The sequence below is a fragment of the Mustelus asterias genome, unplaced genomic scaffold (assembly GCF_964213995.1).
Source record: "Mustelus asterias unplaced genomic scaffold, sMusAst1.hap1.1 HAP1_SCAFFOLD_801, whole genome shotgun sequence".
Classification (NCBI taxonomy): Eukaryota; Metazoa; Chordata; class Chondrichthyes; order Carcharhiniformes; family Triakidae; genus Mustelus; species Mustelus asterias.
In genome coordinates, this window is record NW_027590748.1 from 55,842 (window position 1) to 68,063 (window position 12,222).

Below are 12,222 nucleotides of genomic sequence, written 5' to 3' on the forward strand. Positions count from 1 at the left end.
TTTTTTCCACATTATTTCTTTGTTTCTATTCTGTAGGTTCTGTGATGTGTGAAGAGATGGAATTCAATCTACATCTTACCTGATATTCTTGTCCACTGAAATGGTCCTCGCCGATTAACATGAGAGCCAAACCTTCCACCCCTTCTTCAATCGCCTGTTCCAGTCTATCCCGGTAAAATTTGGTTAATCGGAACAACAGATAATCGTCGCAATTTGTGAAGAACTCAGTGAGTGTAGAGTCTGGATCTGTGAAAGCAAAGAAATACCAACACATTATCAATTTTTTACCCAGACGGTCACATTCCTCTCATTCCGAACAACCGAATCCTCCTGTGAACCAGCTTATTAAAGCTGTGTTTATTTGCTTTGCTACAACACCTGGGGGAACACGTCCTGCACATGCTCAGATGTCCTATCAGAGTCTGTGACATCACAGTGAGTGACATCCCTGGGAGATCCTGTATCAAACACTTTAATTCCAAGTTAATCTGGAGAATCCCAATGCAGACACGGTCCCAGCTCAATGCTGCATTAAGAACTGGTAATTGGTATACAAATGAAAAACTAACAGTTTCATTAGAATTTCCAAATGGTTTCCTGACAGCCGCTTCCCCCACTCGCCTTTGCATTTCCCCCACATCCTTACCATTTCCCCACTTCATTCAAACTTTTCCTCATATCTCTCTGCCACTCTCCATGCAGATCCTCACTGCTGGGTCACTTCCATACAGGGGAAGAGAGGAGAATGGCAGAACCAGAAACAATGTGTGGAAAGGCAGATACAACACATGTGCTACTTTCCATTAATCTGTATAATCAATTCATTAAAAATGTACAATTTGCCACACAACCTTGCTTCAGTTTATTGGCTTCAGATAGATTTCTATTTTGATGTAACACTGGGAATTCTTTGTCTTTGTACTGCTGCCTCACAGCGCCAGGGACCCAGGTTTAATTCAGGCCTTGAGAAACTGTGTGGCGTTTGCATGTTCTCCCTGTGTCTGTGTGGGTTTCCTCCGGGTGTTCCGGTTTCCTCCCCCAGTCCGAAAGATGTGCAGGTTAGATGGATTGGACATGATAAATTACCCCATGGTGTCCAAATATGTGTAGGTTAGGTGGATTAGCCATGGTAAACGTACAAGGTTATGAGCACAGGCTGGTGGAGTGGGCCTGGGAAAGATGCTCTTTGAGAGTCGGTGCAGACTCGATGGGGTGAATGGCCTCCTTCTGCACTCTGGGGATTCAATGGTTTCTATGGTTCTTTAATTTCAGTGTTCCTGAAATTTCTTGCTTTCCCGAAAAGGTCAAGAGGGCTATTTTAATCCAATCCATTTGAAAACTAGCCGCCCCCGAGTTAACAGATCCAACTATCCAGGACAAGTGGGGAAAATATGGGGACACCATCATCTCCAATTAAGTGGCAGAGCTTCCAAATAGTGATATAGATCATCATTTCTTTTGTGCTACAGGGCCACAGTCATGTGGTAAATTAGTACTCATTAGTTTCTATTCCAATTGGATGGTTAATGCTGCTTATCGTCTCAAACCTGGATATTTCTCATTGTCCAGTCACATCAGCTGATAGCCTTCACACTGTTCTATCCACCTTATCGGTAAATGAGTTGTTGATGGTAGATTCAGACCATGGCGGCCGTCCCCTCCCTCCCCCCTGGCCTCACTTCAATAATGTGGAGATGCCGGCATTGGACTGGGGTAAACACAGTGAGAAGTCTCACAACACCAAGTTAAAGTCCAACAGGTTTATTTGGCAGCAAAATCCACTAACTTTCAGAGCGCTTGCTACCCCTTCATCAGGTGAGTGGGAGTTCTGATCACAAACAGGGCACAAAGTCACAAATTCAATTTACAAAATAATGGTTGGAATGCGAGTCTTTACAGGAAATCAAGTCTTAAAGGTACAGACAATGTGAGTAGAGAGAGCATTAAGCACAGGTTAAAGAGATGTGTATTGTCTCCAGACAGGACAGTTAGTGAGATTTTGCAAGCCCAGGCAAGTCATGGGGGTTACAGATAGTGTGACATGAACCCAAGATCCCGGTTGAGGCCGTCCTCATGTGTGCGGAACTTGGCCTCCCGAAGATACAAAAGGCAACCACACCCGGCCGTCCCATCGTATCGGGCAATGGGACCCTGTGCGAGAACCTCTCCGGCTACGTCGAGGGCATCCTGAAACCCATTGTACAAACAACCCCCAGCTTTTGTCGCGACACTACGGACTTCCTACAGAAACTCAGCACACATGGAGCAGTTGAACCAGGAGCACTCCTGGTCACAATGGATGTCTCAGCACTCTACACCAGCATCGCCCACGACGATGGCATTGCTGCAACTGCCTCTGTACTCAACGCCGACAACTGCCAGTCTCCAGATTTTACAACTCATCCGCTTCATTCAGTGGGGAATTATGCTTCGAGCCCATAGAAGTAGGGGAGGTCCTAAATGAATACTTTGCGTCGGTATTCACAAAGGAGAGGGATGTGTTGACTGGGAGTGTCTCGGACGGGATGCCTGTGACTAGTGGTGTTCCACAGGGCTCTGTATTGGGACCTCTGCTGTTTGTGATTTATATAAATGGTCATGGAAGGTGTAACTGGGATGATCAGTAAGTTTGCGGACGACACGAAAATGGCTGGACTTTCAGATAGTGAGGAACATTGTCAGAGGCTACAGAAGGATATAGATAGGCTGAAAATTTGGGCAAAGAAATGGCAGATGGAGTTCAATCCTGATAAATGCGAAGTGATGCATTTTGGCAGAACTAATGTAAGGGGGAGCGAAACGATAAATGGCAGAACCATAAAGGGTGTAGATACGCAGAGGGACCTGGATGTGCAAGTCCACAGATCCTTGAAAGTGACGTCACAGGTGGAGAAGGTAGTGAATAAGGCATATGGCATGCTTGCCTTTATAGGACGGGGCATAGAGTATAAAAGTTGGGGTCTGATGTTGCAGTTGTATAGAACGTTGGTTCGGCCGCATTTGGAATACTGCGCCCAGTTCTGGTCGCCACACTACCAGAAGGATGTGGAGGCTTTGGAGAGAGTACAGAGGAGGTTTACCAGGATGTTGCCTGGTATGGAGGGACTTAGTTATGAGGAGAGATTGGGTAAACTGGGGTTGTTCTCACTGTAAAGACGGAGGATGAGGGGTGACCTAATAGAGGTGTATAAAATTATGAAAGGCATAGATAGGGTGAACGGTGGGAAGCTTTTCCCCAGGTCGGTGGTGACGTTCACGAGGGGTCATAGGTTCAAGGTGAGGGACAGGGGGGGCGGGGGCGGCGGAGGTTTAACAAGGATATCAGAAGGACGTATTTTACACAGAGGGTTGTGGGGGCCTGGAATGCGCTGCCGGGCAAGGTGGTGGAGGCGGACACACTGGGAACGTTTAAGACTTATCTCGATAGCCACATGAACGGAATGGGAATGGAGGGATACAAAAGAATGGTCTAGTTTGGACCAGGGAGCAGCACGGGCTTGGAGGGCTGAAGGGCCTGTTCCTGTGCTGTGTTTTTCTTTTCTTTGTTCCTGGACCACAATGTCTTCACCTTCAACAACCAGTTCTTCATCCAGACACACGGAACATCCATGGGGACCAAATTCGCACCTCAATATGTCAACATCTTCATGCACAGGTTTGAACAAGACTTATTCACCACACGGGACCTTCAACCGATGCTATACACTAGATACATCGATGACATTGTCTTCCTTTGGAGTCATGGTGAACAATCACTGAAACAACTATATGACGACATCAACAAGTTCCATCCCACCATCAGATTCACCATAGACTACTCTCCGGAATCGATTGCATTCTTGGACACACACATCTCCATCAAGGACGGTAGCACTTCACTGTACCCGCAAGCGCACGGATAACCTCACGATGCTTCACTTCTCCAGCTTCCACCGTAAACACATTAAAGAATCCATCCCCTACGGACAAGCCCTCCGTATACACAGGATTTGCTCAGATGAGGAGGATCGCAACAGACGCCTCCAGATGCTGAAAGATGCCCTCATAAGAACAGGATATGGCGCTCGACTCATCGATCAACAGTTCCGACGCACCACAGCGCAAAACCACACCGACCTCCTCAGAAGACAAACACGGGACACGGTGGACAGAGTACCCTTCGTCGTCCAGTACTTCCCTGGAGCTGAGAAGCTACGACATCTTCTCTGGAGCCTTCAACATGTCATTGATGAAGACGAACATCTCGCCAAGGCCATCCCCCCACCCCCACTTCTTGCCTTCAAACAACTGCACAAACTCAAACAGACCATTGTCCGCAGCAAACTACCCAGCCTTCAGGAGAACAGTGACCATGACACCACACAACCCTGCCACAGCAACCTCTGCAAGACGTGCCGGATCATCGACATGGATGCCATCATCTCACGTGAGAACACCATCCACCAGGTACACGGTACATACTCTTGCAACTCGGACAACGTTGTCTACCTGATGTGCTGCAAGAAAGGATGTCCCGAGGCATGGCACATTGGGGAGACCATGCAGACGCTACGACAGCGGATAAATGAACACCGGTCGACAATCACCAGGCAAGAGTGTTCTCTTCCTGTTGGGGAACACTTCAGCAGTCACGGGCATTCAGCCTCTGATCTTCGGGTAAGCGCTCTCCAAGGCGGCCTTCACGACAACGCAGAGTCGCTGAGCAGAGACTGATAGCCAAGTTCCGCACACGAGGACGGCCTCAACCGGGATCTTGGCTTCATGTCACACTATCTGTAACCCCCATGACTTGTCTGGGCTTGCAAAATCTCACTAACTGTCCTGTCTGGAGATAATACACATCTCTTTAACCTGTGCTTAACGCTCTCTCCACTCACATTGTCTGTACCTTTGAGACTTGATTACCTGTAAAGACTCACATTCCAACCATTATTTTGTAAATTGAGTTTGTGTCTTTGTGCCCTGTTTGTGATCAGAACTCCCACTCACCTGACGAAGGAGTAGCAAGCGCTCCGAAAGCTGGTGGATTTTGCTACCAAATAAACCTGTTGGACTTTAACCTGGTGTTGTGAGACTTCTCACTGTGATCACTTCAACAACCCATGAACATTGGCCAGAATTTTATGTTGAGCAGGTGGGGACGTGCCTGACTCAGACGTGTGTGAAATCATGGGAGAAGACATTGGGCACGTGTTTCAACATTATTGCTCATGCAATATTTCAGTGGCAGACACACCTCTGACTCTCGCCACAAATCAACCTGGCAATTTAGCCCATTAAGGGGCCAATTAAATGCAGTTTTCCATGGCTCATCGGCCTTTACATTTACTGGGCAAGCTGATTGGCCAGGCAGCCTTTATGTTTTGGCTATAACCTGGGTCGAGGGCGGGATGAACTGTTCGAGCTGAAATAAAATGAACAAAACGTGGCTGGGGATAGAGAGAGGTCTGAGTGTGATTGTGCTGTCTACTCATGGGCATAGATTTGACAATAAAATTTATTTTTCACGGGTCAGCAGCTTTCAAGTAAACTGCTAGGACAGGGAAACATGAATAGGGATTGCAGGGTGGCTGGTCCCAAGATGAAGAAAAAATGTTCTTTGGAAACCAGGGAATAGAACAAAAGAAAGTTCCAGGAAGATTGTAGTCTCAAAGGAAGAAAGAATCATAGAATTCCTACAGTGTAGGAGGTCATTCACCCCTGCATATCCTTTGGGGAAAATTTAGCATGGCCAGTGCACCTAACATGCACATCTTTGGAGTGAGAGAGGAACCGGAGTATCCGGAGGAAACCCATGCAGACTGGGGAGATTGTGCAGACTCCACACAGACACCCAAGGCTGGAATCGATTCCTGGGTCCCTGACACTGTGATGCAGCAGTGCCAACTACTGTGCCACCGAACAGTGGGAATCTGAACAAGGTCATGTTCAGTGTTGTTACAGAAAGGAGCAGTGAAAGTCCCAAGAGGTACAGACAACTGCAAGAAGCCGATTTTAAATTCATTTTACAAGAAGCCAGACCTCGGATGTAATCGGAAGTTGGTGACAACTTATTGAGGTCGATAGGATTCAATAAGCTATCACCAACTTCTGATTACATTGTGTTCTGTTGACATGGCTACGTGCCACAGCGAGTTTGTGGCAAGTGAAGCTTGAATCTATGTGGTGATCCAGGGCAGATGGACACAATAAAGAGAGGCTGAAATCCTGGCAGTGTATTCTTGATGAAGGCATTCAATAGAAGCATCAATTGGAGAAGATTCCAAAGCGTGCTCTTCAACAGCAAAGATTGCATCACTCATATGGAAAACAGAGTCCAAATGAAGCAATGGCCTAGTTTTATGAATGCTAGACTATTCATCCAGAAACTCAGCTAGTGTTTCGGGGACCGGGTTCGAATCCCGCCATGGCAGCTTGCGAAATTTGAATTTTAAAAATAATCTGGAATTAAGAATCTACCGATGACCATGGAAACAGTGTTGATGGTCAGCATTGTTGATGCTTCACTGATGTCCTTTAGGGAGGGAAGTCTGCTGTCCTTACGTGGTCTGGCCTACATGTGACTCCAGAGCGACAGCTCTGTGGTTGACTCTCAATTGCCCTCTGAAATGTCTTAGCAACTCACTAAGGGCAACTAGGAATGAACAATAAACGCTGGCCAGCCAGCAACGCCCAAGTCTCATGAATGAATAAAAAAAAGTTGTCTCAGTGAGATCAGCATTGAGAATGAAGGATTGATAAAAGAAAATCCACAGAGGGTGCTTGGGAGACATCTGTCACATGGCCACAGAGTGGTGTATCTGCCCACAGTTTGCCTACTGATTTCCATGTACTGTTTACTCATCGAGAACATCAAAGCGTTAAATAGATTTCAGAACATGTTACCTTGTAAATATTTATATACCGAGAAAGGTATAGTTGGAGTGCAGCAGTTTATTACAATTTCTCTTTCCTTGTTTAATAAATATTTTATTATTTTGTTGAAACTTCATCAGAGGGATCAGACAGTGTGTAACCCGGGGAGGATGGAGTCAGTGAGATCAGACAGTGTGTAACCCGGGGAGGATGGAGTCAGTGAGATCAGACAGTGTGTAACCCGGGGAGGATGGAGTCAGTGAGATCAGACAGTGTGTAACCCGGGGAGGATGGAGTCAGTGAGATCAGACAGTGTGTAACCCGGGGAGGATGGAGTCAGTGAGATCAGACAGTGTGTAACCCGGGGAGGATGGAGTCAGTGAGATCAGACAGTGTGTAACCCGGGGAGGATGGAGTCAGTGAGATCAGACAGTGTGTAACCCGGGGAGGATGGAGTCAGTGAGATCAGACAGTGTGTAACCCGGGGAGGATGGAGTCAGTGAGATCAGACAGTGTGTAACCCAGGGAGGATGGAGTCAGTGAGATCGGACAGTGTGTAACCCGGGGAGGATGGAGTCAGTGAGATCAGACAGTGTGTAACCCGGGGAGGATGGAGTCAGTGAGGTCAGACAGTGTGTACCCCGGGGAGAATGGACAGATTAGCGAGAGGCAACATGGTTTTGTGAAGGGGAGGTCATGTCTCACTAACTTCATCGAGTTTTTTGAGGAAGTGGCGAAGATGATTGACGAGGGTAGGGCAGTGGACGTTATTTATATAGACTTCAGAAAGGCCTTTGACAAGGTCCATCATGGCAGACTGGTGCAGGTGAAGTCGCATGGGACCAGGGGTGAGCTGGCAAGGTGGATACAGAACTGGCTCAGTCAAAGAAGACAGAGGGTAGAAGTGGAAGGGTGTGTTTCTGAATGGAGGCCTGTGACAAGTAACGTTCCTCATGGATCAGTGCTTGAACCTTTGCTGTTCCTATATATATATAAATGATTTGGAGGAAAATGTAACTAGATTGATTTGTAAGTTCGTGGACGACAGAAAAGTTGGTGGATTTGCGGATAGCGATGATGACCGTCAAAGGATACAGCAGGATATGGATCGTTTGGAGGCTTGGGTGGAGAGATGGCAGATAGAGTTTAATCCAGGCATATGTGAGGTAATGCATTTTGGAAGGTCTAATACAGATAGGAAATATACAGTAAATGACAGAACCCTTAACATTATTGATTGGCAGAGGGAACTGGGTGTACAGGTACACAGGTCACTGAAAGTGGCAATGCAGGTGGAGAAGGTAGTCAAGAAGGCAAAGGCACGCTTGCCTTCATCGGTTGGGGCATTGAGCTTAAAAATTGGCAAGACATGTAGCAGCTTTATAGAACCTTAGTTAGGCTGCGGTGGGAAAAATAGTGTTCAATACTGGTCGTCACACTACCAGAAGGATCTGGAGGCTTTGGAGAGGGTACAGAAAGGATGTTGCCTGGTATGGGGGGCATTAGCTATGAAGAGGGTTTGGAGAAATTTGGTTTGTCCTCACTGGAACGACGGAGGTTGAGGGGCAACTTGATAGAAGTCTACAAGATTATGAGGGGCATGGACAGAGTGGATAGTCAGAAGCTGCTTCCCAGGGTGGAAGAGTCAATTATTAGGGAGCATAGGTTTAAGGTGCGAGGGGCAAGACTTAAAGGAGATGTACGAGGCAAGTTTTTTTACACTGAGGGTGGTGGGTGTCTGGAACTCACTGCCGGGGGAGGTAGTCGAAGCAGATACGATTGTGAGTTTCAAGGGGCATTTGGACAAATACATAAATAGGATGGGAATAGAGGGATTGGGTCACTGGAAGGGTTGGGGATTTTAGTTAATTCGGGCGGCATGGTCAGGCTAAGAGGACCTAAGGACCTGTTCCTGTGCTGTAATTTTCTTTGATGGAGTCAGGGAGATCAAACAGTGTGTAACCCGGGGAGGATGGAGTCAGTGAGATCAAACAGTGTGTAACCCGGGGAGGATGGAGTCAGTGGCTCAGTTCAGTAGTTGCCATCCAAAGTAAACATCCGAACACTACAGAAATAATAAAAGTAAGGACCAATTAAGCCAGGTTTGATCCTGAGATTTGACTTGTCCAGTGGTATCAGCTGGAATCTTAACTCACTGTTTAAACCGTGCTGCAGTTTGTTGGGGTGTATTTTACCGTCCCACATGGCAGGAGAATCAGAGCGGGGGAGGGGCAGATCATGGAAAGGTCTGTTGATCTCGAGTGGGATTTTCTGGTTTCGTCACTGTCTAGATTCACCTTATAGCCCCCAGCTATCTATTGGACAGTACCAGAGCTCATGAGCTCCCTGCATCTGTGACTGGGATGAACCTCTAGATGGTCACTCAATTCCTCTTCCTGCTCAGACCCTGTTCTCTTTTAACTTTGTATTTGAACCGTTGATTCTTGCTCAAAATCTGGAACTTTGTCCTGTATGAAATTACGATTTTATTTATTTTCTGAACCTACCTGCATCCATTTTCACTCTTGTTGAAGATGTTGGATCTGCCATGGTGGTGTTAGACGATCCCATATTCTGACACCCTATAATAAATACAATTTTCCACATAAAATTCCACCGAGAAACTCCTCATAACAGCCATACATTTTACATGTAATATTTCAGGAAATTTATTTGCGACGCGGAGTCACTGCTAATTCTGTTCAATTTTCAAAATATAAAGAGGTGCTGGAAAATCCCAACAGGTCCGGCTGCATCTGACGGAAAGAAAACAGAGTAAACATGTTGAGTCCACGATGACTCTTGGTTCGAACCCCAATGTTATCTCTGTTTCTCTCTCCACGATGCTGCCACAGCTACTGAGTTTTTCCAGCATTTTCTGTTTTTGTTCCAGATCGCCAGTATTTCATTCTTACTCGACCTTTGTATTCTGATTTGAAACGCGTCCAGGCAAGCCCAGGCAATCTGCAAATGTTATTTTGCCTTTGGGCTTGGCTTTCTTTCAGCAGCATCACAGGTAGAGACCGCTGACATTCCCTGTCAGTCCTCAATAACCAGTTATTAATAATTATAATTTAAATTATGCTCAGTTCCAGACAAGAAGCTAAGTTGTTTGAGCTCAATATAGGCAGTTCCCAATCCCAGCTATCTATAGGACAATTCCAGTACTCAGGAACTCCCTCACCCGTGACGCTGATGTCACTCACTTCCCTCTTTCGACCCAGCCACTAGAAATATTTACCTCACAAAATGCAGCATCTCTCCTGGAACCAAACATAGTTTTACTTCCAATTATTAATAAGTAGTTTCAGTTTCCTCAGGACTTCTTTGTCTGGTAAACTAACAGTCCTGGCTCAATTCCCTATCAAATCTATCCATTGAGTCATCTGGAGAAGAGCTTTTTGCTTCATTCAGACACTTGCACGTGCAAAGACCTCTGTGTCGGATAGATTCTAATTATCAGATTAGCAAAGTAATCTGTTGCGCAATTAATAACCGGTCTCAGTTTCCAAAGGACCTGTTTGTTTGGTAAACTCACAGTGCGGGTGCAATTCCCTCTCTATCAAATCTATCCATTGTGACATCTGAAGAAGAGCTGGATGAGTATTATAGACACTGCACGCTTCCAGGTGCACAGATGGATGTCTATCTGACACCTGCACCAGTCTGCCATGAGGGACCCAGTCAAAGGATCATTAAGATCATTGAAAGAATGTGCCCGCTTTGCTATGGGTACGATTGTGCAAAGCCCGACTGTGATTTACTTCAGGGTGAAAGTGAATGGAAAATTTGGGATTGAGGGTATAAAGCTACAGGAGGATGGAGTCAGTGAGATCAGACAGTGTGTAACCCGGGGAGGATGGAGTCAGTGAGATCAGACAGTGGGTAACCCGGGCAGGATGGGGTCAGTGAGATCAGACAGTGTGTAACCCGGGGAGGATGGGGTCAGTGAGATCAGACAGTGTGTAACCCGGGGAGGATGGGGTCAGTGAGATCAGACAGTGTGTAACCCGGGGAGGATGGAGTCAGTGAGGTCAGGCAGTGTGTAACCCAGAGAGGATGGAGTTAGTGAGATCAGACAGTGTGTAACCCGGGGAGGATGGAGTCTGTGAGATCAGACAGTGTGTAACCCGGGGAGGATGGGGTCAGTGAGATCAGACAGTGTGTAACCCGGGGAGGATGGGGTCAGTGAGATCAGACAGTGTGTAACCCGGGGAGGATGGGGTCAGTGAGATCAGACAGTGTGTAACCCGGGGAGGATGGGGTCAGTGAGATCAGACAGTGTGTAACCCGGGGAGGATGGGGTCAGTGAGATCAGACAGTGTGTACCCCGGGGAGAGTGGACAGATTAGCGAGAGGCAACATGGTTTTGTGAAGGGGAGGTCGTGTCTCACTAACTTCATCGAGTTTTTTGAGGAAGTGGCGAAGATGATTGACGAGGGTAGGGCAGTGGACGTTATTTATATAGACTTCAGTAAGGCCTTTGACAAGGTCCATCATGGCCGAATGGTGCAGGTGCAGTCGCATGGGACCAGGGGTGAGCTGGCACGGTGGATACAGAACTGGCTCAGTCAAAGGAGACAGAGGGGAGAAGTTGAAGGGTGTGTTTCTGAATGGAGGCCTGTGACAAGTGACGTTCCTCATGGATCAGTGCTTGAAACTTTGCTGTTTCTATGATTTGGAGGAAAATGTAACTAGATTGATTTGTAAGTTCGTAGACGACAGAAAAGTTGGTGGATTTGCAGATAGCGATGATGACCATCAAAGGATACAGCAGGATATAGATCGGTTGGAGGCTTGGGTGGAGAGATGGCAGATAGAGTTTAATCCAGGCATATGTGAGGTAATGCATTTTGGAAGGTCTAATACAGATAGGAAATATACAGTAAATGACAGAACCCTTTAGAATATTGATTGACAGAGGGATCTGGGTGTACAGGGATACAGGTCACTGAAAGTGGCAATGCAGGTGGAGAAAGTAGTCAAGAAGGCAAAGGCACGCTTGCCTTCATCGGTTGGGGCACTGAGTTTAAAAATTGGCAAGACATGTTGCAGCTTTATAGAACCTTAGTTAGGCTGTGCTGGGAAAAATAGTGTTCAATACTGGTCGTCACACTACCAGAAGGATCTGGAGGCTTTGGAGAGGGTACAGAAAGGATGTTGCCTGGTGTGGAGGGCATTAGCTATGAAGAGAGTTTGGAGAAATTTGGTTTGTCCTCACTGGAACGACGGAGGTTGAGGGGCAACTTGATAGAAGTCTACAAGATTATGAAGGGCATGGACAGAGTGGATAGTCAGAAGCTGCTTCCCAGGGTGGAAGAGTCAATTATTAGGGAGCATAGGTATAAGGTGCGAAGGGCAAGACTT

General features: G+C 46.7%; 1 protein-coding gene across 8 annotated transcripts in view; it reads right to left on the reverse strand.

Annotated features, from left to right (window-relative positions):
• The window catches only part of LOC144487453 (NACHT, LRR and PYD domains-containing protein 3-like), a 94,097-nt gene that overhangs the window by 49,440 nt on the left and 32,435 nt on the right, over positions 1-12,222 (reverse strand). For 6 of the 8 annotated variants that reach the window (XM_078205539.1, XM_078205536.1, XM_078205535.1 and 3 more), the window contains 2 exons: positions 9,363-9,437; positions 80-246 (listed from right to left, as the gene is read on the reverse strand). In XM_078205539.1, coding sequence (XP_078061665.1) covers positions 80-246; positions 9,363-9,437 — 242 coding nt within the window. The remainder of the gene's footprint in view (positions 1-79; positions 247-9,362; positions 9,438-12,222) is intronic. The other 2 variants (XM_078205534.1, XM_078205533.1) reach the window with 2 other exon arrangements.